General features: G+C 55.0%; 3 protein-coding genes across 9 annotated transcripts in view; 1 reads left to right on the plus strand and 2 right to left on the minus strand.

The window, feature by feature from the left end:
- Positions 1-1,769: 1,769 nt before the first annotated feature.
- On the plus strand, positions 1,770-5,280 carry GGN (gametogenetin). The gene is made up of 3 exons (XM_058426867.1): positions 1,770-1,843; positions 2,328-4,217; positions 5,103-5,280. The coding sequence occupies exons 2-3, from the start codon at positions 2,347-2,349 to the stop codon at positions 5,218-5,220; spliced, it is 1,989 nt and encodes a 662-aa protein (XP_058282850.1). The 5' UTR covers positions 1,770-1,843; positions 2,328-2,346; the 3' UTR covers positions 5,221-5,280.
- Positions 5,281-5,807: 527 nt separating this feature from the next.
- Positions 5,808-15,540, minus strand: PSMD8 (proteasome 26S subunit, non-ATPase 8). Its single transcript, XM_032173041.2, has 7 exons — positions 15,150-15,540; positions 13,876-13,948; positions 13,655-13,757; positions 10,532-10,697; positions 8,641-8,741; positions 7,413-7,524; positions 5,808-6,382 (listed from the first exon to the last, which is right to left on the minus strand). The coding sequence occupies exons 1-7, from the start codon at positions 15,507-15,509 to the stop codon at positions 6,245-6,247; spliced, it is 1,053 nt and encodes a 350-aa protein (XP_032028932.1). The 5' UTR covers positions 15,510-15,540; the 3' UTR covers positions 5,808-6,244.
- Positions 15,541-19,134: 3,594 nt separating this feature from the next.
- Positions 19,135-25,361, minus strand: part of CATSPERG (cation channel sperm associated auxiliary subunit gamma) — a 34,782-nt gene continuing 28,555 nt past the window's right edge. For 4 of the 7 annotated variants that reach the window (XM_032173044.2, XM_032173043.2, XM_058426688.1 and 1 more), the window contains 9 exons: positions 24,975-25,055; positions 24,829-24,885; positions 22,794-22,950; positions 22,535-22,598; positions 22,332-22,427; positions 21,950-22,039; positions 20,010-20,102; positions 19,816-19,915; positions 19,135-19,548 (listed from right to left, as the gene is read on the minus strand). In XM_032173044.2, coding sequence (XP_032028935.1) covers positions 19,282-19,548; positions 19,816-19,915; positions 20,010-20,102; positions 21,950-22,039; positions 22,332-22,427; positions 22,535-22,598; positions 22,794-22,950; positions 24,829-24,885; positions 24,975-25,055 — 1,005 coding nt within the window. In that variant the 3' untranslated portion in view covers positions 19,135-19,281. The other 3 variants (XM_058426689.1, XR_009209368.1, XM_058426690.1) reach the window with 3 other exon arrangements.

Consider the following 25,361-nt stretch of genomic DNA (forward strand, 5'->3'; position numbering starts at 1 on the left):
CTCCCTCAGGCCCCAGCCGAGGGAAGCCAGGGGGGAAAGATGGGATGGGGGGTCAGATTGATCCTTCCTCCCTCTTCCCTTCCCGCCCCCCCGCCCCAGCATCCTTCAGAACCATTTTACCCCGCCCCCCAGCTCAGGGGACGTAGCCCTCCGCCCAGTAATCGGGATCAGTGTCCAGCCCCTCACTGCCATCCAGCACAGGGACCCTGGCGTCCCAACCTTAGGGACCCGGACGAGCTCTAGCCGCCTCCCCCACCTGCAGGCTGCTGGGTTTCCCCGGCCCTTTGGGAGGGGAAGGGGCGGCCACAGCGCCCCCAGCCCCCTTTTCTCAATGGGATGGGATTTTGTGAATGAGTAGTCACGTGACGCTGCTTCCTTTGTCCGCCCGCCTCCCCCGACAACAGGTGAAGCAGGGAATGAGGGCAGGGGTCCCCCCAGGGCCTAGCTGGAATGGGGCACTGGGATTTCAGGGTGGCCTACGCTCCCCACACATCCTGTGTCCCTCGGGGGGAGTGGTCCTCAGCGTTCCTCAATGGTGAGGGTCCAGGACGGAATTTTGTGAATGGGGCATCCTCGGAGAAAGTCCAGACCCCACAAATGAAGACTGGTACCCCGAATGGCTGCCGCGCAGTTTGGGGGGTCCCCACTCCTTAGTCCAACCAGCCGGGGCCTTGGGGGCGCCTGGGTGGGCAGAAGGCGCAGCGCGGTCCTGGCCGCCCCCTCATCGGGGCAGGCAGTCTGTCAGCCCCCGCCCCCTCGCCCCCCTCGGCACCTGCCTGCGAGGCTCCGGCCGGGCTCCGAGCGGCGGCGACGCGGCCTCCTCCTCCTCCTTTTCGTTCCGGCTCCCTGGCTGGCTCCGGCGGCGCTGGAGACGGGCACCGGGAGCCGGGGCGAGGGGGGAGGGAGGGGGAACCTGGAAGATGGGTGGGGGGGGAAGGGGCGGCTTGGGGGAGGGGTAAGAGCGAGGCGGGCTTACTTGCCTGCTGGGTCCTAGAGCCCGGCACTAGCTCCAGAGAGCAACCCCCCAGCCCCCATTTTCTTAAGATCCAGAGGGGATCCCCCACTTTTCCACCCATCTGCGCCATTGGTCTCTAATGCTATGAGGAGGGGACAGGGGCAGGGACAGGGACTGGTCTCAAAGTTCTAAAGAGGCGGTGGTCTACGCTGTGGCTTCGAAATAGGAGGGGCTGGGTGCCTGGCAGGGTTCGATAAGGGGTGGGGCGAGAGGGGAGCCTTCACAAGTGGGTGGGGTTGGAGGGCCTGGGTATAAGGAGGTTTGGATGCTGCAGGCGAGGACTAGTGCGTGCGTCACGAAGGGGCGGGCCCACGGTGGATGGGCCTTCTCGGCGCCCCGGGGGAAGGAGAGGGTCTTGGGAAGCGTTGTTGCCCGGTCTTAAAAAGGCGGAGCTTAGAGGTAAATTGCCTTAGGGGCGGGGCAGATGAGAGGTCCAAAGGGGAGGAGCGACGCATTGGTGTTTGCGTGGGCGGGGCCTCGGGAGGGAATAAGGAGAGGGGCGGAGCATTCTAAAGGGGAGGGGCTAAGGAGAACAACCCAAAGGGGTGGAGCTTAGAACCAGAAAGCCTGGGGGCGAGGAAGAAGACCTCGGAGTATTTCAAGGAGAGACCCAGGTTCGTAAGGTGCTGGGCTCCCGCGGGCTCGCAGGAGGGCGGGGCCTCGAGCTCCGGGGGCGGGGCCTAGATCTCGGGGTCTGCCCTAGTTGTCGCGCCCACTTGCCTTCACCCGCACCCCCGTTCTTTTCGGTTATTTTCTGCTACGGCAGTTTCCTGCCCTGCCCCGGGCCCAGGGGGCCGCGGTCTGAACTCTAGTCGGCTGGAGGACTCTGTGAGTTGGCTCCTCTGGGGGGAGGCGGGGCCAGGGCGGAGCTTGGGGACAGGGGTGGAGCTTGAGTGTGGCTGCCAGCTAGTAGATAGACCTGGAGCGGGAAGAGGTTTAGGGGTGAGGCCTGAGGATCTGCCGCTGCCTGGGAAGAGGGCGGGACCCAGGTGCTCTAGAGAGAGGCGGGGAGTCGGAGAGTTAGAGGAGAGGACTGAGGGATCAGCATGACCAGCCAAGGGGACAGGCATGGAACCTTAGTACATAATGGGGCTGGTACTGAAGTATCTGAACAGCAGCTGTGTTGGGGACATGGGAAAGAAGGCGTGAGTGTCGAAGGTCGGGGAACAGGAGTGCGACCTAAGGACTTGGGCCTGATCGGATCTTGGAGAACAGGGGCGGGGCCGGTGCGGACGCATTAGATCAAGTACAGCCAGCCTCGTAGGGTCCCCACGGCCCTGGCAGGCTGACTGGAGTAAATTTTTCTGACCAGTCTCCGAGCTCCGTCAGAAATGGGGAACGTGCAGTCGGAGCCATCCGCGGGCGGGAGCTCCCGAAAAGAGCAAGCCTCGGACCGCGACCCCGACTCCCGCCGGACGTCCCTGGTGGAGCCCGAGATGACCTCCCAGGCCATGCGCCTGACTCGTGGGCTGGGTGTCTGGTTCCCTGGCAGCGCCACACCTCCGGGACTCATGGTACCCCGGGAGCCCCAGGCCTCACCCTCGACCCTGCCCCTCACCTTAGAACGGCCCTCTCCAGTGATGCCCCCTCCTGAAGAGGCGGCCGCGGTCTCTGCACCACCCCCGGCCCCCGCGGGGACTCTGCTGCCCGGCCCGTCTAAATGGCAAAAGCCCGCGGGCACTCCAGTTCCCCGGACCCGCGGCCTGCTGGGGACAAGCCATCGCGGCCAGGGCGACCCTCCGAGCCTCCGCCCGCTGCCGCCGCCGCCACCGCCCCCGCCCCGGCAACTATCCGTGAAGGAAACTGCCCCGAGGGCCCCATCCCAATTTCCACCGCCCCTGGAGCCTTGGAAGCCGCCACCACCGTTACCTTCTGAACGGCAGCCGGCGGACCGCAGAATCACTCCTGCTCTGGCCACACCCGCCTCAACCCCCACAGAAAGTCAGGCTGGGCCCCGCAACCAGGGCCAGACGGCCGGCAGGGCTCGCGGAGGGTCGCCTCCCCAGGCGGGCGAAGGCGAAATGGCCCAGCCTGCAGATTCCGAGTCCGGTCTGAGCCTGCTGTGTAAAATCACCTTCAAGTCGGGGCCCTCTTTGGCCCCTCCGGCAGCCTCGAGTTCCTTAGCAGCCAAAGCTTCGCTGGGGGGCGGCAGCCTCTTTGCTGCCTCAGGTGCCATCTCTTACGCCGACGTCCTGAAGCAAGGGCCCCTGCCTCCTGGAGCCGCTCGCCCCTTGGGAGAGGTTTCTCCAGGGGCACAGGAAGCCGAGGAAGGTGATGGAGACGGCGAAGGGTACTCTGGTCCTCCCTCGGCGCCTGCGTCCCAAGCCCGGGCCCTACCGCCGCCACCCTACACCACCGTCCCAGGCTCGAAGCCCAAATTCGACTGGGTTAGCGCTCCCGACGGCACTGAACGCCACTTCCGCTTCAACGGGGCTGGCGGAGGCATCGGGGCGCCGCGACGGCGTGCGGCCGCACTCTCTGGGCCTTGGGGCTCCCCTCCGCCACCACCAGGGCAGATGCACTCAGCTCCTGGGCCCCGGAGGCCCGCACCTGCCCTGCTGGCGCCGCCTATGTTCATCTTCCCGGCACCCACCAATGGCGAGCCCATGCGCCCGGGGCCTCCAGGCCTGCAGGAGTTACCACCTCTGCCACCGCCCACGCCGTCGCCGCCCGCGCCACCGCCCACGCCACCGCCCACACTGCAGCCACCAGCCCTCCAGCCAACGCCGCTGCCGGTGGCTCCCCCGCTCACCCCGGGCCTGGGCCAAGAGGAGTCAGCCCTGGCTCCCACCCCAGCCCCCGCTCTGCCCCCAGCCTTAGCCGCCGACCAGGCCCCGGCCCCGGCCCCATCCCCGGCTCCAGCTCCCACCGTGGCTGAGCCCTCGCCGCCTGTGTCCGCGCCCACACCCGCGGCCGCGCCCATCAAGATCCGCACGCGCAGGAACAAGGGTTCCCGTGCAGCCCGGGGTGCGACCCGTGAGGATGGCTTGCATGGAGATGGTCCTCGCGAAGGAGCTACAGCGACCATGCCTGACAGCAGCGGTGGAGGGGGTGGTGGCAGCGGGGCCTCTCAGACTGGGGCAGCTAACACCCGCGCTGCGCGCCACTGGCCGCCCTTCCAGGTGCTTAACTCCTGTCCCTGCAAGTGTTACTGCCGTCACCAGCCACGCCATCGCCGCCTGCCACGCAACATCTCTGCCTGGTGAGAGGAGGGGAGAAGGGACAGGAGGGTGCCGAACCCCAGACTGCTGGGTAGAGTCCTACTCAGCCCTTTGGCTTCCTGACCCTAGAATGACCCGTGGCCTTCCTCTCCACCACATCTCAAACCTAGTCCCACCCTTCAGGACCAAGAGGACCCTTGATCCCATGCTGACCTTTGACGGGAAAGGGGGACACCCTGGCCCAGCCCTATGGCATCCGATCCCTAAGTGGACTCTTGGCCCTCCTGTACCTCTTGGAGCCATCAGAGAGGGAGGCTGGTCCCAGCTGGCCTGACCCTATACACTGCCTTGACCCTGTCCCTGAGGGTATCAAAGAGGACCACGACCCAGGCCACTGAGGGATGGGGGTGAGGGGATGACTGTCTTCCTGGAACTAAATGGGGGTAGATGCACGCCTCCAACTTTACTGGGCACAGAGGCAGCCCTGGAGTCCTGACCCCTCTAGCCTCTGGCAACTTCTCCTGACTCTGGGACTCAAGGCTTCGGCCACCAGAGGGCACTGATGTCCCAGCCCTTGTGCTGGGGAGGCTCCTCCTGAGTCCCACATCCAGGGGGTACACTGCATCCTCCAGCCACCCCCTACCCACACTGAATCACCAGATCTGGCCACTGGGGTCTGATCCTGACCCCTGGGAGTGCTGAACCACTGGGAGACTGCCCTGGACCTCCTGAAGCTTAGCTGGGACACTTGCCAGCCCTCAGCTCCCTTTCCTATTAAGTGGCCACAGCCCTGCCCTAAACTGCCTTTGGGATATTCCAATATGGCCTTCAGAAGCTTCCTTATTCATATGGGGACAGGGAGGCCCTAGAAGGGCTAGAGGCCTGGTCACATTGCTGGGCTTTGCTGACTCTACCCTCCCCCCTAGGCTGAGTACATCCACCAACCACCTAGGCGAGCCACCTTGGGTTGCCACCATCAAGCTGGCCGGCTCTCTGGTGGCCGGGCTGGAGCACTACAACTTGCAGGCCACCCATTCCAACTGAGTGTAGTCGGCTCAACACCCTCCACCTTCCCCTCCATGCCAATAAAATAACCAATCCAGATGCCAGCAGCCTGTCAATCACTCACCAAGGCAGTGGGTAGGGTGCAGCAGGGCAGGCTCGCCATTAAAGCACATCTTGGAAACAATCGCAAGGCTGGACCAGAGCAGCAGTAACTGAGGTTCCATTCACCCAGCACCCAGACTGATGGGCCCAGGGCGGGGGGGATCTGATTCCCCTTAATCCATAAGCCCCAATTCTGAGCTGACCTGGTACCAAGCTCACAGGCTCAGCACAAACCACTTTGCAAAGGAGTGATCATTCCCATCTTACAGTTGGGAAAACTAACTCTGGAAGACTTGTGAAATTTCCACATCCCACAAGGGATTCAGCCAGATTTGGACCCTGCGCCTTGAACACCTTCCCAAGAATTTCAAGGCAGGAAACCTAGGCTGGGGGGTGTGCGGGGAGGTCCTCAATCATGCGCTGGCTCAGAGAGGGGGGGACCCACAAGCCCACACCAGGACCCACACCTTTTGTTCCACAAAGGGCCCAAACTGGCAGCCTACAGATGGGTTCCATTTCACATGTCATTTGAAAAATTGTTTAATTCATTGCCAACATGTATTCTTTTTAATAGGACACTTCACCCCCTTTGTTGAAAAAATCTGGTACCCTAGCCCAGCATTCCTGTGTGTCCACAGCTGGCTAGAACAGTCCCCCTACCTGGGGCGATGCCCTCCTGCAGGCCACAGTGCTGCTGGGGCCCTACAGTGGGCGTCCGTGTTTGAGACCCTGAGCAATGCCCACCAGACAGAGGCTGACCCAGTTGGAGGCTGTTATCTCCAACTCCTGAGCGCCCCAAAACCTCCAAGTTCTTCAGAAATAAGAACTTGTCTCTCTGCCATCCAAACTGGGGAGACAAGGGCCTGGAAGAGGGAATGTCCATCCACCTTTATTGGGCGAAACCCTGCAGTGTAACTGTTTTAAATAACTCGTGCCCTGCCCCACCCAGTGCCCGGGGGGCTCAGACGATCATCTCCAGCTGCCGGGCATACTCGATGACCTGTTTGGCCAGTTCTGTGGAGGGAATGGTGGTGTCTTCCGGCTTCTGCTGCTGGCTGGCAAAACTGTAGTAGTTGTTGGGGCCCAGGACCCACCCTCGCTGCAGGAAAGGAGGGATTAGAGATGGGTAGAGTGATCACAAAGGCTCCTTCCCCACACTAGGGGGCCAGCACTTGCCCAAGTGTCCTATGCTCTCTTTTCTCACCAACCGTACTCTACCCCAACGACCCTTGACAAGTAACTTCACCTCTCTGTTCCTCAGTTTCTCTGTGTTGAGACTGGGACCCTAATTACACACCTCTCTGGGTCAACTGTGAGGATGTGGTGAATCAACACCTTTAAAGCACCGAGGATAGTGTTTGGCCTGAGTGACAGATCAGTTACCAGCTGTCACTATCACTAAAATTCAATTTCACCTTCTTTTTTTTTTTTTTTTCCAGACGGAGTCTCGCTCTGTCACCCAGGCTGGAGTGCAATGGCGTGATCTCGGCTCACTGCAACCTCCACCTCCTGGGTTCACGCAATTCTCCTGCCTCAGCCTCCCAAGTAGCTGGGATTACAGGCACCCGCCACCACATCTGGCTAATTGTTTTTGTATTTTTTAGTAGAGATGGGGTTTTACCATGTTGACCAGGCTGGTCTCGAACTCCTGACCTCAGGTGATCCTCCCACCTCAGCCTCCCAGAGTGAGCCTAGGTGGGAGGATCCACCTTGGTGCGCGTGAGCCACTGCACCCAGCCCAATTTCACCTTCCATAGCCTGGTCCCAGCCCTCCTCCTGCAACACCAAGCGTTGCTTGTGCTCAAACGCCTGAGACCAAATGAAGCAAAGTCTTGCAGAAAAAGCTGCCACCTCTAAGAAATTTTGAGAAAGACAGCAGCCAACATGCGTGCAGCGCCCACCTCCGCCCACCTCCAGCTGGTGCCAGGTACTAAGCTCAACCCATGTATCTAGCCCCATTCTGTGGATAGAGAAACTGATGCTCAGAGAGCTTTGGGAGCTTGCCTAGAGTCACACAGTTGAACTTAAACCTGGGCAGCCTTGTTCCAGTGTCCCTCTAAGCCACCCCACACTGTTGTTAGTGACTTCACCCCTTGGTCCCACAGCCCCTTGCCCTGTACCCCAGCCACCTTCTTGGCGTAGTCTGTCATCTTTTTGGGTGTGTTGAAGAAGAGGATCCGGGTGGCCTCAGTGAAAAGGATTTTCTCGTAGGCCTTCTCGATGCACCCAGCGATCTCATCCCTGGGGGAAGATGAGAAGCTCTTCATTACTGAGCATCGACAACCTCCCAGGACGTGTCCCCCCAGACCTGACATGTGTCAGCTCTGACCCTGGAGTTCAGCACTGATGGCAGGAATATGTGAGGGGCCCTGTTTTATTCATCAAGGCTCAGAGGGGGAGAAACTTGACCAGACTCGCAAAGCAAGCAAGGGCCACGGGAGATACCCACTGAAATCTCCGACTCCTGGGCCCACACTCTGAATCCCACTCCCAGCCACAGGATTTCAGGTCTGAAACCCAGCTTGGGATTCACATGAGGGCATCTCTTCTCATAACACCCATCACCAGGGTGCTGCACTCCACTTCATAGATCCTGGGGGGTTCCTTGTACCCATCAAGAGGCACCATGAACAACACCGAAGTAGAAAAAGAACAAGGCATTAAGTCACTGTAGTGAGGGCGGGGGTAAGCTCTGGGGAAAAGCCAGTGATGGGGAGGAGTGCCTCCGACATCACTTAGGTCATGCGGTGGGTAGTGGGTACTGGCTACCACTCCTCACTCGAATGCCTCTGGGCTTGCCTTTGCACCTAAGGCATGGAAACTCATTCTGATCTGGTGCTCTGCCCGAGTGCATCAGCTCAGCCACCACTTTGACACCCTTTTACTCCTCAAGGGATTTGTATGTCACATCCATCTGCCCATGGGATGTCACTTGTAAACACGGTAACCCAAGGGGCTGTTGGGATTTGGTCAACCCATTCTAGAGAAGGGGAAACTGAGGGTTCCACAGTTTTGGTGGCTGGAGGTGAAGTCTCATGACTCACTGGTTGGGTATCTAGGACGGAAGATGGGCTAAGACAGGCCGCACAATCCCTGCCTGCTGAACCAATTCCATGCTCAGGTTTGACACACGTGGCCACACATGTCAACAGCCAAGGGTGGTGAGATGAGGGCCATTATCCACAATCCCATGACCAGGCCCAATTCACTGAAAAGGAGAGCTGAGGTGCTAGGAGGATGAGAAACACACCTAGCCTACCCAGACAACCAATGGCTGGAATGAGATTCAGACTCGGAGCTGTCCGACTCAAGCCCAAGTTCTTTCCAAACTCCACAGGGCCCGGCCCCGCTACGCACCTGATAGTATCTAGCAGGATGTCAATGAAGAAGGTGTAGCTCTCGGCGGGGATGTTACCCTTGGCCAGGAACACTTTGTTGTAGCTGCCCTCCATCAGGTACTGCAGAAGCCGGGAAGGGGGAAGAAGAGAGAATGAAGAGGAGGCTGCAAAGGGGCCTACCTGTGTGGGCCTCATCCCTCCTAGTGCCCCTGTAATCCCTACCCTGCCAGAACACCCTTTGCCACACAGCCACACCCCTGCCCTGGGTAACCCCTCTTCCAGAAAGCCCTTGCTGGTTTATGCGCGCGCGCGCACACACACACACACACACTCTCACCCCCTCTTCCTCCCTCCCTCCTTCTCCCCAAGCCTGCTCTGGGCTGGCATCTCATTATCTCATCTACTGTCCAATTATCCATCTATTTTCCAGGAGGGAGACAGTGCTGGCTCCACCACAGGCTCATCCCTGTACACCTTTGCCCGAACTGTGCTGCCCGCCCTAACTGCCCTCTCTCCCATCCTCTCCCCACTGACCAAATCCTCCCACAAGATGTCAGCCCCAGGAACAACTTCCTAACCTTAGGTCCTAAGGCTTTTCCCTGGCCCTGCTCACTTTGTTCCAAAAACACTGTCTTCTTGGCTGTCCTTCGAACACAGCAGACACAGTACTGCCTCAGGACACTTGGACTGGCTGGTCCCTCTGCCTGGCTGTCCACAGGGTTCAGTTCCTTACCCTTTTCTTTGCTTTTCTTTTTTGAGCCTGTTGCCCAGGCTGGAGTGCAACGGCACAATCTTGGCTCACTGCAACCTCCACTTCCTGGGTTCAAGTGATTCTCCTGCCTCAGCCTCCCGAGTAGCTGGGATTACAGGCACCCACCACTCGCCCGGCTGATTTTTGTATTTTTATAGAGATGGGGTTTCACCATGTTGGCCAGGCTGGTTTCGAACTCCTGATCTCAGGTGATGCACCCGCCTCGGCCTCCCAATGTGCTGGGATTATAGGCGTGAGCCACTGTGCACGGCCACCCTTTTCTTTATTTTTATTTTTATTTTTATTTTTGAGACAGAGTCTCTCTCTGTCGCCCAGGCTGGAGTGCAGTGGCGCAATCTCGGCTCACTGCAAGCTCCGCCTCCCGGGTTCACGCCATTCTCCTGCCTCAGCCTCCCGAGTAGCTGGGACTACAGGCGCCCACCACCACGCCCGGCTAATTTTTTTGTATTTTTAGTAGAGACGGGGTTTCACCGTGGTCTCGATCTCCTGATCTCATGATCCGCCCGCCTCGGCCTCCCAAAGTGCTGGGATTACAAGCGTGAGCCACCGCGCCCGGCGACCCTTTTCTTTAAAAAATTTGTTTTTATTTATTTATTTTCTAAATAGAGACAGAATCTCACTGTCACCCAGGCTAGAATAAAGTGGTGTGATCATAGCACACTGCAGCCTTGAACTCCTGGGCTCAAGCAGTCCTCCTGCCTCAGCCTCCCAAAGTGCTGAGATTACAGGCATGAGCTAGTTCCTCACCCTTTTCAAGTCTTTCTCCAATTTCACCTTTTCAGTGAGGCCTTCTGACTCCCCGAGATAAATATCACCCGTCCCTGCCTCTCCACTCTCCTTCCTGCCTTTTCTCCACAGCACTCGGCATCTGACAGACTGCGCAGGCCACTCACTCTTCGGGCTTACTATCTGCTTCTGCACCCCAGTGCCATCACCACAAGATCATGAATTTCACCTGCTTGGCTCACTGCACAGTCTGACAACCGCTGGGCACACAGTATTTGTTGGAAAAACAAGAGGATGGGTCCGTGGGTGGAAAGATGGGTGAACCCTGGCCACTCCTTCAGGAAAGCCCTCCTAAGGCCACCCCTGCACCACCCACTTTGGCCAGGTCCTCCCCCGCCCCTTGCCATCTCACTTGCTCCAGGGACACGGGGTGCTTGATGTAGACATTGCTCTGGATGTCCTTGGCAGGCAGCCGCTCCAACTCCGTGTGGAACTCAGCCACCCGGTTCTGGGACAGCAGGAAGAGGAGGTTGAGGCCCAAGAGCTGGTGCATATAGGCTGACTCGGGGAGCTGCTCCCTGTGGACGTGGGACGGGGAAGCAGGTTAAGGAGGATTTAGGGGCCTAGCGAGCCCTCTACCCCAGACTCCAGGAATCCTCACAACTGCCCCATGCATCTTCCTGAAGAGGTATCAGGTCCTGGGTTTTCATATGAGGAAACTGTGGCCCAAAGATGCATGAATAAGTTACTTACAAGAGTCATATTGACCCAAGAGAGTGACCTCACTTCAGTGAAATGACAACCTCGGTTTCCCAAAGTGTAAACTGGGTATCACCACAGTATCCTTTCATTTATTTATTTTTTGAGAAGGAGTCTCTCTCTGTTGCCCAGGCTGGAGTGCAATGGTGCGTTCTTGGCTCACTGCAACCTCCGCTTGCCGGGTTCAAGTGATTCTCCTGACTTAGCCTCCCAAGTAGCTGGGACTACAGCATACGCCACCATGCCCGGCTAATTTTTTGTATTTTTAGTAGAGACGGGGTTTCACTATGCTGGCCAGGCTGGTCTCGAACTCCTGATCTCATGATCCACCCACCTCGGCCTCCCAAAGTGCTGGGATTACAGGTATGAGCCACTGTGCCTGGCTCTTTTTTTTTTTTTTCCAATTCCAAGACAGGGTCTTGCTCTGTCATCCAGGCTCACTGCAGCCTCAACTTCCCACGCTCAAGCCATCCTCCCACCTCAGACTCCAAAGTAGCTGGGAATACAAGTACACACCACCATGCCCAGCTAATTTTTTTTTTTTTTTTTTTTGAGACGGAGTCTTGCTCTGTCGCCCGGGCTGGAGTGCAGTGGCACGATCTCGGCTCACTGCAAGCTCTGCCTCCCGGGTTCACGCCATTCTCCTGCCTCAGTCTCCCGAGTAGCTGGGACTACAGGCACCTACCACCACACACGGCTAATTTTTGTATTTTTTTTTAGAGACAGGGTTTCACCGTGTTAGCCAGGATGGTCTCAATCTCCTGAACTCATGATCTGCCCGCCTTGGCCTCCCAAAGTGCTGGGACTACAGGTGAAAGCCACCATGCCCAGCCTGCCCAGCTAATTTTTTAATATTTCTTGTAGAGACAGGATTTCGCCATGTTGGCCAGGCAGGTCTGGAAATCCTGGGCTCAAGCGATCCTCCTGTCTCAGCCTCCCAAAGTGCTGGGATTTCAGGCATGTGCCATCATGCCCAGCCTCACAGTATCCATTTTGTACAGATGGGTTGAATGAACAAGCGTTAAGTGAATTAAACAATTCAACCCAGGTAAGGTGATTAGAACAATACCTGGCCCAAATAAACACGAAGTGTTAGCTATAATTATATTAAGAGTTACTGGCCAGGCGCAGTGGCTCACACCTATAATCCAAGCACTCTGGGAGGCGGAGGCAGGTAGATCACCTGAGGTCAGGAGTTCAAGACCAGCCTGGCCAACCTGGCAAAACCCCATCTCTACTAAAAATACAAAACTTAGCTGGGCGTGGTGGTGGGCACCTGTAATCCCAGCTACTCAGGAGGCTGAGGGAGGCTGAGGCAGGAGAATCACTTGAACCTGGGAGGCGGAGGTTGCAGTGCGCCGAGATCCCGCTGTTGCACTCTAGCCTGGGTGACGGAGTGAGACTCCGACTAAAAAAAAAAAAAAAAAGAGTTATTGGCCGGGCATGGTGGCTCACGCCTGTAATCCCAACACTTTGGGAGGCTGAGGTGGGCGGATCACCTGAGGTCAGGAGTTCGAGACCAGCCTGACCAACATGGAGAAACCTTGTCTCTACTAAAAATACAAAAATTAGCCGGGCGTGGTGGCACATGCCTGTAATCCCAGCTACTTGGGAGACTGAGGCAGGAGAATCGCTTGAACCCGGGAGGCAGAGGTTGTGGTGAGCCGAGATTGCACCACTGCACTCCAGGCTGGGCAACAAGAGTGAAACTCTGTCTCAAAAAAAAAAGTTATTGGAGTCAGATGCAATGACTCAACACCTGTAATCCCAACACTCTGGGAGCCCAAGGCAGGAGGATCACTTGTGGCCAGGAGTTCGAGACCAGCCTGGGCAACAAAGTGAGACCCCCCATCTCTACAAAAAATTAAAATAAAAGACCCAGGAGTGGTGGTGTGCACCTGTAGCCTTAGCTACTTGAGAGGCTAAGGTAGGAGTACCGCTTGAGCCCAGGAGGTCAAGGCTGTGGTGAGGCATGACTGACTGCACCACTGCACTCCAGCCTGGGCAACACAGCAAGACCCTGTCTCCAAAAATAAATAAATAAAAGAATCGCCACTCCCTAATTTAACAGGGAAACTGAGAGAGGTAAAGTCATTTGCCCAAACCTCATAATCAGGAAGCGGCTAGACATTTCAAAGCCAGGTTTGTCTGATGTCAAATTCCCAATCATTAATCTGTGCAGGTATCATTCAGTTTTATATTCAACACATATCCAGTGAGTCCCTGTTCTGGGCCTGGCCCTGTGGTAGGCCATGCTAGGGACATAGCAGTAACCGAGACGGTTCCAGGCTCTGCCTTTAGAAAGCTCACAGTCCAGTGAGAGCAAGGGCTGGGATGGGCAGGCACAGGCAGAGGGGTGGGAGCTGGAACTGCACTGGAAGCCACAGGAAAGAACTTGGTCTTGTGCCTGAGGACCATGAAGAGCCATGGCAGGTTCTGAGCAGGGTATGGACAGTGTCAAATTTTAGTGTCACATGATCCTACTGGCTGCCACAGGGGTTTGAGTCAGAGGGGCAACGCTGGGGCCAGGACAAGTGAAAGGTGATGGCAGCCCCACTGGGCAGAGGGGGTGCAATGTGGGAATGGGTAGGGGGAGACTGACTAGTCTAGCCAAGTCTCAGGACCTCCAAGCCAACCCCTGACCCTGCAGCCAGAGGACAGAACTAAGCCAGGAGGAGCTCCCAGATGAAGGAAGAGGACTCAAGTGGCCAGAGCTCCAGAAATAAAAGAGCTGCCATACAACCACCCCCCGATCGGGGGCAGGGCCCATTCTCACTTGTAATCAAAGTAGTAGCATTTGAGCTGGGCCATGTAGCGCTCGAAGGAGGGGATGTCCTTGCGTAGGATGCTCCATTGGGCCCCGATCTCCAGTATGTCACCTGTGGGTGACAGAGTGAGCTCTCAGGAGGTGACTGAGGTCTCTTCCCCAACCACCAGTGCTACCATTCCTGCCATGACCCCCAGATCATCACCCCCACCAACCCCAGTGACACTCACGGGCCAGAATTAGCTGCTGTTTGGTGAGCTTGGTCCCTGTGGTTGGCAAGAAGTTGAGCTCCAGAAGAACTAGCTGATGGGGAAGGGAAGAAGGGAAGAAAGAAAAGAAGGGAATTCAAATACAGATGACTTACCTGCTCTACGCTTTGGTCTTCCCACGTGGAAAATGGAGCTAACCATCATCCTGACTCATGAGGAATCCTTTCTCATAAAGCACTCAGAACAGGGCCTGAGCACGCAACACATGCCCATTTAAGATTACATCACATTACAATTATTAATAGCCCCACTGGGGAAACAAGGAGGGACACTCAGTGCCTGACCCAGTGGAATCACGCGGCGGTGGGGACAGAAGTACATTCCATTCTTGGCCGATCTTCCCCACAATGTTTTGGGGAAGGGGTAGCTGGGCTATCCCCAAAATCTATATCTGGGAGGGGGTGGTCCAAATCTCCCCCCACAGTTCAGCCCATACATCTTTCCTTAGCAGGCTCAGCAGCTTGTTCCAAGCCACTGGATTTACACTCCCTCCCAACACATGTTTGGTCTGAAGCACTCTGAGCCCCGTATTCTTGTTCTCTACTTGTAAGAATATTTCTTCTAGGTTCAGTCCTGCCTTCACAACTAGGCTGCCCCCTCTCCCCACAGATGCGAGCCTAAGCCCCAGATCTCTCAGATCCTAACCTCTCCTGGTCTTAACCACACACCCTCTACACAGCCCACCTTTTCAGCCTCATTCTTTTATCACTCTGGGCCGTCCTCATTTCCCACTTGGTCTTGCCTGGAATCCACCATTAGAAAAGCCCGAACCCCAATCCTGCCACTCCGACCAGTTAAGCCTCCAAGCACCAAAAATCTAACTCCTCACTCAGTTCTGCCGTCACGAGTCTTTCAATCATTCCCCCACCACTCCCGTGTGGGTCCATTCCAGTCATCTCTCACTTAAAAAAAAAAAAAACGTAGAGACAGTCTCGCTATGTTGCTCAGGCTGATCTTGAACTCCTGGGCTGAAGCGATGCTCCCCCGCCTCGGCCTCCCAAAGTGCTGCGATTACAGGGTGACCACCACCGCGCCCTGTCCCTCTCTCGCTTCTTGACGCCCTCCGAGTCCCCACTTTGGCTGTTCCAAATCTTTCGCCCCATCGGATCCCCCAGCCCGCCTCAGTCTCGCTGGCACCGAGGTGGCTTCCGCGGCCCGGTACTTGGTTGGGTCCAGACACCTCGTAGCGCCCCCCACGCCCGCAACACTCGGTTTCCTGGGCCTGCCGACCTTACCTTGAGTCGGCCCAGCTCTTCCCCGCACTTGCTAAGATTGGGGCTTTTACGGTTCCACTCGCCCTTGAGTTGCTCGTACATGCCGGTCGCGGCCTGCAGGACAGCGCCCGAAGTCGCCGCGGGCCCGGAGCTCGAGAAGCCTGCCGCCCCGTTCACCGCCGTGGCCGCCATCTTGCGTGATGCGGCAAGCCGACCGCCTGATTTACGGCAGCGCCGCCTACAAATGCTCGCCCGGCGGAAGTGGGGCCGAGAGGTGGAGCCCAAGGCCCGGGGCGGGGCTACAACCTGCCTCAGCCCGCCCCGGATAGCCCGCCGTCGCTCTCGAGGTGGCGCCCTCGGAGCCCTGCCCTTAATGAACATGTCAGTTGGAGCTCCGCCTCTGTCGTCACTCAAGATGGTGACCGGAAGTTGGCTTTTGCCCTAACTGAAAATGACAGCTGTCTCAGTGCAACCCCCACCCACCTCACGGTTCCAGTAATGAACATGGCTGCCCTGGCTTCAGTCTGAGTGCTCGGGACGCTACGTAACTGTCCTGGAGGTTCCGCCTTCGGGGCAGCGTCTCCAAGCCAAAAGGTAGCAATGTCGTGCCATTTGGAGAGCTGTGTTATTCTCATTTTATAGACAGACTGAGAGGCTGGGTAACCTTCCAAAGGACTAACAGCTAGGATGTGTACCTGGGACTCCCTCTCCAGTCTCTTTTTCAATGCACATTTTTTTCCCAAGCTTATATGCTCTAACTAGTTACAAAACTCATCCAGTTCTATGGCTTTAAATGTCATATGTAAGTGGAGGATTCACAATTTTTTTTTTTTTTTTTTTGAGACGGAGTTTAGCTCTTGTTTCCCAGGCTGGAGTGCAATGGAGCGATCTTGGCTCACTGCATCCTCCGCCTCCTGGGTTCAAGTGATTCTCCTGCCCCAGTCTCCCAAGTAGCTGGGATTACAAGCACGTGCCACCACGCCTGGCTAATTTTCGTATTTTTAGTAGAGACAGGGTTTCACCATGTTGGTCAGGCTGGTCTCCAACTCCTGATCTCAGGTGATTCCCCGGGCCCTGGCCTCCCAAAGTGCTGGGATTACAGGCATGAGCCACCTTGCCTGGCCGGTATTCACAACTTCTCATACCAACTTCTCCTTCCTCCATTGATTGATAATTACACCTGCACATTCAACATCACTTTTTCTCTCTTTTTGAAAACAAATTAAATTTTTTGTAGAGACAGAGTCTCATTATACTGACTAGGCTGGTCTCGAACTCCTGAGCTCAAGCGATCTTCCTGCCTTGACGTCTCAAAGTGTTGGGATTACAGATGTGAGCCACTGCACCTGGACAGCACGTTTTTCTCAAACCCGACTCTCACTCTCCATCTCCACCATTTAGAATGTCATCTCCATGAAGGCAGGACGATTTCCTTCACTACTGAATTCCCAATATCTCAGTGCTTGGCAAATATTAGTAGACAGTCAATAAATATTTGTTGGCCGGGCACGGTGGCTCATGCCTGTAATCCCAGCACTTTGGGAAGCCGAGGCAGGTAGATCACTTGAGGTCAGGAGTTCGAGACCAACCTGGCCAACATGGCGAAACCCCATCTCTACTGAAAATACAAAAAAAAAAAAAAAAAAATCAGCTGTGCGTGGTGGCACGCACCTGTAATCCCAGATACTCAGGAGCCTGAGGCAGGAGAATCGCTTGTAGTGAGCTGAGATTGTGCCGCTGCACTCCAGCCTGGGTGACAGAGTGAGACTCCATCTCAGAGACAATAAATAAATAAATAAATGTAAAAATACCAAAAATTAGCTGGGCGTGGTGGTGCGTGTCTGTAGTCCCAGCTACTTGGGAGGCTGAGGCAGTAGAAGCACTTGAACCCGGGAGGCAGAGGTTGCAGTGAACTGAGATCGCCATTGCACTCCAGCCTGGGTGACAGAGCGAGACTGTGCTCAAAAAAAAAAAAAGGAAAGAATGGGCATGGTGGCTTTCACAAGTAGTCCCAGCATATGTGAAAGAAGTTGTGGCGTTAAACAATGTTTTAAAAAAAAATGATCGCCGGGTGCAGTGGCTCATGCCTGTAATCTCAGCACTTTGGGAGGCTGAAGTGGGTGGATCACCTGAGGTCAGGAGTTTGAGACCAGCCTAGCCAACATGGTGAAACTCCGTCTCTACTATACAAAAAATTACCTATCCAGGCATGGTGGGTGTCTGCAATCCCAGTTACTCACTCGGGAGGCTGAGGCAGGAGAATCACTTGAACTTGGGAGGCGGAGGTTGCAGTGAGCCAAGATTGCACCATTGCACTCCAGCCTAGGCAACAAGAGCAAAACTCCATCTCAAAAAAAAATGACACAAATAAACAAAATACCACGATGATACGGCCAGGCCAGGTGGCTCATGCCTGTAAACCCAGCACTTCGGGAGGTTGAGGCGGGCAGATCACGAGGTCAGGAGATGGAGACCAGTCTGGCTAACACGGTGAAACCTGTGTTACAAAAACCGTGTTACCCTAAAAATACAAAAAATTAGCCAGGCATGGTGGCATGCATCTGTAGTCCCAGCTACTCAGGAGGCTGAGGCCGGAGAATCGCTTGAACCCAGGAGGTGGAGGTTGCAGTGAGCCGAGATCACACCACTGCACTCCAGCCTGGGTAACAGAGTGAGACTCCATCTCAAAAAAAAATAAATAGTTTCAAGTATGAGGGGAAATCCAGTCTCTGTCACTCTATCTTGGCTGGAAATGCAGATGGTGATATTTAAATAACATGTTGACTTGACTGATACAGGATTATGATGTGTTCACCTGGACCATGAGGTGACTCGATAGAATCTTGGTGGTGGAAACAACCTTAGCCAGCAGTCCTTACACACATGAATGTTGCCAACTCTTGTTATTGTCAAATTTCATCAGGTTTTTGTGCTACCAACCATGCCTAGTCGATGCCAACCCCGATTTATTCCTCCAACCCAACACTCTGGGTGAGCACCAACTAGGTGCAATCTCATACCTTTCCTCATTCGCTCCTTCATTCCTTCATCTATTAATGCTGACCGAATGCCTACCATGCAACAGGGTATTTTTTTTATTTTTTTACTCATTTATTTCCTCCTGCCTTCATGCCTCCATCTGTCAATTCATTGGTCACTACGCATGCATCCAGATTATGGACTGTATAACTAGCCTCAGATGGTGAGGGGAGTTGTCCTGAGGTCAGAGACTGCACTCAGAGGAGGACAGAGAAGAAAAAACTACAGAGAAATAAAGGCTGAATCATGTGGACCTTGGGACTTCTGGATCAAACTGTACCTGAAGCCTGTAAATTACCATTTTCATGTAGACCATATTGAGGGAAATATTTGCTACTTGCAACTAAAATAAGAATCCTGACGTCTCCAGGGTCCCCTCCTTAAGACATTAGATAGGTGTTGACATTCAAAATATTTAACACTGAACAATCAGAACAGATGGTCGGCCATAGCAATGGGCCTGGATTGTGGAGGATCCTGCTGGACCACAGGGAGGTCTGGGGCACCCTGGGGAGAGGCCCAGCCAACAGGCACACAGAGAAGCCACTATTTAACAGGTGGCCTAGAAGGTTTTTGATGTTTTATTTATTGTTTTATTCAGTCGGAGTCTTGGTCTATTGCCCAGGCTGGAGTGCAGTGGCGCAATCTTGGCTCACTGCAACTTCTGCCTCCCAGGTTCAAGGGATTATCCTGTCTCGGTTTCCCAAGTAGCTGGAATTACAGGTACGCACCATCATGCCCAGCTAATTTTTTGTATTTTTAGTAGAGACAGGGTTACAGGTTTTCACCATGTGGGCCAGGCTGGTCTCAAACTCCTGACCTCAAGTGATCTGCCTGCTTTGGCCTCCCGAAGTGCTGGGATTACAGGCATGAGCCACCGTGCCCAGCCAGGTTTTTGATATTTTAATGTGCAGCTATGCTGGTACAAACCTTCTGAACTCGAGCTCTTAAGAGAGCCCACTGCTGGTCCTGAAAAAAGGCTTTATTTGAGTCTGAACGAGAAGTAAACATCAAGCAAAACAGAGAGGCCTGGGCTGGGTGACAGGCTGCATCTTCAAGATGGGCCTCGTAGGGGAGGCGTGACAGTGACTGGGCACTGGGGCAGGCGGGACACTCAGGTCATCAACTGTCTCTCCACGGCTTCCTTGGGTTCAGCCCTGTCCTCTGTCATCCTGGAGCTGAACATGGAGCCCATCTTGGAATGTCTCAGAGATGGCATGCTCGAGATTCTGGAAATGGAGGCGTAGGTGTAGTAGGATTCTGAGGCAATGATGTCGTTTATCTTCCACCGGATCATCGTGCAGCCCTTCACCACAAGGGGCCACAGGAGGCAGAAGGCGATGTAGAAGATCACCAGGCCCACACACACACTGGCCGACACCTGCAGGGAGCAAAGAATGAATAAGGAGTTGGCACATGATAAGGTACACAGTCCACAATCTGGATCCACAGTGACAGGGAAATTGACAGATGGAGGCATGACAGCAGGAGGAGATGAATGAGTAGACAGCCTGTGGCATGGCAGGCGTTCAGTCAGCATGACTAGATGAGTGAATGAAGGGATGAATGAGCGAAGGTATAACAAGCATAGGTGTGGAGGCGTGGACCCCTGCCCACCCAGTAGGGCAGCTCCCGGACAGCCACTCACCATGACGATGAAAAGGGCCCGCTTGGGACTGAGTGGTAGCCCGTGGATGTGCAGCAGGAAGGTGAGCTGGTAGTTGCAGTAGGTGCTCGTGTCCACTCCTCTGCGGGGGTTGGGAGGGGATCCAGGATTAGAGGAGAAACCAGGCATTCCATGGGCAGCCCCTGACCCGCACCTGGGCCACTTGCCTGGCTCACCTATTGCTCACCAACACCTTGAAGAAGAATTCAGGGGCGAAGATGCCTTGGGGAACATTGTCATAGCATGGGGCGTTCTCCAGACAGAGCCACCTGCGAGCCAAAGATCAGGCAGTTGCACTACCAACCATGCCTAGTCTGTGCCAACTCCCAATTTCTTCCTCCACCCCAACGTTCTCGGTGAGGACCAAATGGGTGCGATCTCATGCCTTCCCTCATTCATTCCTTCATTCACTCATTCAGTCATGCTGACTGAACGCCTACTGTGCCACAGGTTGTCCACTCATTCATTTCCTCCTCCCTTCATGCCTCCATCTGTCAATTCCTCTGTCACTGTGCATCCATCTAGAGGCTGTGTACCTATCATGTGCCAACTCCTTATTCATTCTTTGCTCCCTTCATTCCTTTATCCCATAGATATAGCTTGAGCACTTACTAGGTACAAAGTCACATCTTTCCTTTATTCCCTTCTTTATTCATTATCCAATAAATGCAGGTTAGGCCGGGCATGGTGGTTCACACCTATAATCCCAGCACTTTGGGAGGCCGAGGCAGGTGGATCACTTGAGGTCAGGAGTTCAAGACCAGCCTGACCAACATGGTGAAACCCCGTCTCTACAAAAAAATACAAAAATTAGTGGGGCATGGTGGCATGCACCTGTAATCCCAGCTACACAGGAGGCTGAGTTGGGAGAATCACTTGAACCCAAGAGGCAGAGGTTGCAGTGAGCTGAGATTGCACTATTGCACTCCAGCCTGGGTGACAGAGCAAGACTCTTCTCAAAAAAATAAATAAAAATAAAAAATGAAAAATAAAGCAGGTTAAATTCTGACTAGGCGCAAGTTGTTCATTCATTCACTGCCTTCATTTGCTCATGGCTTCATTTTTTTCCTTTCATTGAATGAAACTTATTGAGCCCCTATATGTGAATTTGTTTCTCCATTGTTTTATTCATTCATTAATACTCCCATTCAAATATCAATAAATGCCTGCCATGAATTGATTTATTCATTTGTTCATTCTTTCATTCAATAAATGCTATGTTAACCAGCCTGGCCAACATGGTGAAACCCTGTCTCTACTAGAAAAAAAAAATACAAAAATGAAATGGGCATGGTGGCATGCGCCTGTAATCCCAGTACTTTGGGAGGCTGAGGCAGGTGGATCACCTGAGGTCAGGAGTTCAAGACCAGCCTGACCAACATGGTGAAACCCCATCCCTACTAAAAATACAAAAATTAGCCAGGCATGGTGGCGGGTGCCTGTAATCCCAGCTACTTGGGAGGCTGAGGCAGGAGAATTGCTTGAACCTGGGAGGGAGAGGTTGCAGTGAGCTGAGATTGCGCCACTGCACTCCAGCCTGGTGGGCCACAGAGGGAGCCTGTTTCAAAAAATAAACAAACAGGAGGCTGAGACAGGAGAATCGCTTGAACCCAGAAGGTGGAGGTTGCAGTGAGCTGAAATCATGCCACTGCATTCCAGCCTGGGCAACAAAGAGTGAAACTCCATCTCAAAAATAAAAATAAAAACAAATTTATGAGTCTATTCAGGACCCAGTTCTGGAGGAGAGACAGACCCCACACCAGACTATGACTGCCCAGAGCTGTCCACTCTGGGACGGGGACGCATAGGTAGGGGGCTCAGGGCTGGGATGGGAGAGCCCCAGGAGGCCATGGGAGCCATGAAGGGACAATTGTCCCATCCTGAAACAGAAAAGTCCTCCTGGCTGAAGGGGCATCTTCCTAAGGCCTGAAGAGAGTCGGAGGGAGCAGCATTCCAGGCAGAGACTTCAACTTGTGCAAAGTTCAGCCCCATTTAAGTAACACAAAGGCAGTCAGTGTGACTTGGGGATCAAGAGGCCTCCTAGGCGCAGAAAGGATAGGTGGGCCCGATGGACTACTGACAGATGGGGGCCAAGAGGGCCAGGCTACGCACTCACTCGATGCCCGGGCTCTCGTGGGACATGATGTGGAAGGCCGAGTCTTTGGTGGTCCTTGTGGTCCTCGTGGTCCAGATAAGGCTGTTGGTCCTGGGCAGGCCCAGGTCATCTCAGCCAGGGGTTGGGGGCGGTGTGGGGGAGGTATGGCCTCAGTGGTCAGTGTGGAGGGAGGCCAGAGGTGGGTGCAGGGGGCAGGGTCTTATGTGCAGGGAGCGTGGTATTAGGGGGCGGGCAGGAGCTTGCCTGTGGGATCCTAAGAGCCCCACTGTGGGCAGGGCCTGAGATGCGGAGGCGGGGGCTTGTGAGGTGGGCTTGGCTTGGAAGTGGGAAAGGCCTCCAGGGGAAGCAAGGCCGATTACACGTGGGGCCCCGCGGGGATTACTTGTCCAGGGGGCTGTTGAAGCGGTAGATTTCATCCTCGCTGTAGTCCTTGAGGCTGTCCATTGTGGGCCCGCCACCCACCACCAGCAGCACGTAGCTACCAGGGACAGAAGTGCACACGGACTGGCCCCTGGGTCTCCAGACCTGCACCCATCCCCTTCCACTCCCTCCACCTGCCTAGCTGCAAGCTGGCCACGCCTTTACCTGCCCTGGAAACTGCCAGAGTCTCCTGTCACCAAATCTTGAATCAAGAAGAAGGGGTAGAAAACTATGGGGTTGGAGGGGGTTGAGACCAGAAGAAGAAATTAGCTTGGCCCAAGAAGCTGAGGACAGAGAGGGGGGAAAGTGAGATGCCGCAGGAAAAAGGGTGGGTAGCCTGCGGGGAGAGGAGTGGGGAGGGAGAATGCAAAGTGGTGGGGGCAAGAGGGCAGTGAACTGTGCAGGGAAGGGACTGGATACACACTGTCCCGGAAGAGAAAGCAGGGCATCTCGGGATTCACGTGAACGCAGTCAAAGTAGTGTTTGTTCTTCAGGCGGCTGTATTCCAGCGTGTAGGTGATGTCGAAGGCCAGGCGCTTGCCTGGGGGGCAGCCAATGAACACTGGCACCATCAGGTTGCCCTCGGTGGGAGGAAAAAAGGCTCACGGGGGTGGCCAGGGTCTCCTCAGTCCCCTGGAGGGGTGAGGGGCAGGAAGGACAGTCCCCCTCCCACAAACACCACCACCAGCTGCCTGGCTCTCCCTCACGGCCAAGGGCAATATGGTCATTAATATCATTAAAACGGCCTGGTGCAGTGGCTCATGCCTGTAATCCCAGAACTTCAGGAGGCCGATCACTTGAGTCCAGGAGTTCGAGACTAGCCTGGCCAGCATAGCAAAACCCTGTCTCTACTAAAAATACAAAAAATTAGCTGGGTGTGGTGGTGCATGCCTGTAATCCCAGCTACTCGGGAGGCAGAGGCAGGAGAATCGCTTGAACCAGGGAGGTAGAGGCGAAGACTGCACCACTGCACTCCAGCCTGGGTGACAGAGCAGGCCTCTGTCTCAAAAAATTAAAAAAAAAAAGACCGAGAGCCTCCCTGTTCTCTCCCCTAAACCTCCAACTCCTTTGCCCCCACCCTGTTTTGTCCAACCTTGTCTCCTCCAGAGTCTCCCTGCTTCCAGTCCCCTCATTGATGTCCCCCCACCCCATGCAGCCAGATGGGCCCTGGGGACACCCGAGTCCCTCCTCTGCTTGGAGCCCTCCCGAGGAGCCAGCTCACCTACCATGGCCCCTGAGGCTCCACTTACTCTGCCCCATCACTGCTCTGAGCTCATCCCGCCACATTCCCCCTTGCCCACCCTGATGCAGTCACACTTCCTCCTTGTTTATTCAGTCTAGCACATGAAATCTCTTGTACTCTAAGGAGGTGGGGGCTGTTACAACCCCTTTTGACTGCCCAAGGTCATCCTAAGCCAGGAGGGAGGAACACCAGGATCTACATGCCAGGGAGTGGGTAGGGAAGTGGGTGAGAACAAGAACTCTGGGGCACGCTCCCTGGGTTACTCTGCACCTCTCTGAGCCTCAGTGTCTGCCCCAGGCAAAGGCGACATCACATGTATAAGCAAGTGAAGAACCAAGAACCCAAAGAACTGAATGAGGAATGTGTGAATGGGCAGAAGAAGAGAGAGATGTGAAAACAGGGCCAGCCTAGCCCTTGTGCCACCTTTGTGCCAACTGCAAAAAGTGGCCCTAGGCCGGGCGCGGTGGCTCATGCCTGTAATCCCAGCACTTTGGGAGGCCGAGGCTGGCAGATCACCTGAGGTTAGGAGTTCGAGACCAGCCTGGCCAACACGGTGAAACTCCGTCTCTACTTAAAATACAAAAGATTAGCTGGGCATGGTGGTATGCACCTGTAATCCCAGCTACTTGGGAGGCTGAGGCAGGAGAATCACTTGAACCCGGGAGGTGGAGGTTGCAGTGAGCCAAGATAGGAACATACACTTGTGTGAACCGACAATGGAAGGTGGCCCTTTCTGAAAACATGAATGAATGAAAGGAGTTAGGCCGGGCATGGTGGCTCACACCTGGAATCCCAGCATTTTGGGAGGCTGAGGCGGGTGGATCATTTGAGTTCAGGAGTTTGTGACCAGCCTGGCCAACATGGAGAAACTCTGTCTCCACTAAAAATACAAAAAATTAGCCAGCCGTGGTGGCGGGCACCTATAATCCCAGCTCCTCAGGAGGCTGAGGCAGGATAATCACTTGAGCGAAGGAGGCGGAGGTTGCAGTGAGCCAAGACGGCGCCGCCGCACCCCAGCATGGGCAACAAGAGCGAAATTCCGTCTCAAAGAAAAAAGAATGAAAGGAGTTAGTGGGTGGCAGTGGGTTGAATGTTGAGAAAGAATGAGAAGAAGGGAAATTATGAATGCATTAGTGGGATTCTCAGGGGGATTAGCCCTGTTGAGACCCAACCCCAACCTTCCCCTCCCAGGGCCCAGTATCCCAAGCTCCAATACTTGCATACGGGGCCCCAGGTGCGTTTCCTGGAAGCAGAGCCCGGATGAACCCACCACCTGCGGGTAGGAGCAGGTGAAGATGGTGATCCCCGCCAGCCCAGGCTTTCCCACCATCCTGCACCCTCCCTTCCAGGCTTGGACCTCACATTGACCGTCATGGAAGTCTTCATAAGGTGATGTCCACTAATGCCCTGGTCATAGCAAAGCTTTTTATCTTTGAGCGTAATCTGGGGTTGAAGGAGGGGAGAGGCAGAAATGAAGGGTTGAACAGATCTCCCCAAAGTCCAACAAACAGTTCAAATAACCCATAGCTGGAGCGAGGTGGCGGCTGGTAGGAGAACGGAAGGCTTCAATTTTCTACTCAGGAATAGGCTAATGGGGCCAAGCACAGGGTGGTTCATGCCTCACACCTCACACTTCACGCCGAGGCGTGAGGATCTCTTGAGCCCAGGAATTCGAGACCAGCCTGGGCAACATAGGGAGACCCCCATCTCTACAAAAAATAAAAAGTTACGGCTGGGTACAGTGGCTCA

This window comes from Hylobates moloch, unplaced genomic scaffold (assembly GCF_009828535.3).
Source record: "Hylobates moloch isolate HMO894 unplaced genomic scaffold, HMol_V3 SCAFFOLD_13, whole genome shotgun sequence".
Classification (NCBI taxonomy): domain Eukaryota; kingdom Metazoa; phylum Chordata; class Mammalia; order Primates; family Hylobatidae; genus Hylobates; species Hylobates moloch.

Bases quoted from the DNA above. Each gene is read 5' to 3' on its own strand.
- GGN (XM_058426867.1), top strand. From the start codon at position 2,347: ATGGGGAACGTGCAGTCGGAGCCATCCGCGGGCGGGAGCTCCCGAAAA. The intron at 4,218-5,102 runs GTGAGAGGAGGG...CCTCCCCCCTAG, and splicing joins CCACGCAACATCTCTGCCTG to GCTGAGTACATCCACCAACC.
- PSMD8 (XM_032173041.2), bottom strand. From the start codon at position 15,509: ATGTTCATTAAGGGCAGGGCTCCGAGGGCGCCACCTCGAGAGCGACGG. The intron at 13,949-15,149 runs GTAAGGTCGGCA...CTTCCCCATCAG, and splicing joins AAGAGCTGGGCCGACTCAAG to CTAGTTCTTCTGGAGCTCAA. The intron at 10,698-13,654 runs GTGAGAATGGGC...CCACGTCCACAG, and splicing joins TGCTACTACTTTGATTACAA to GGAGCAGCTCCCCGAGTCAG.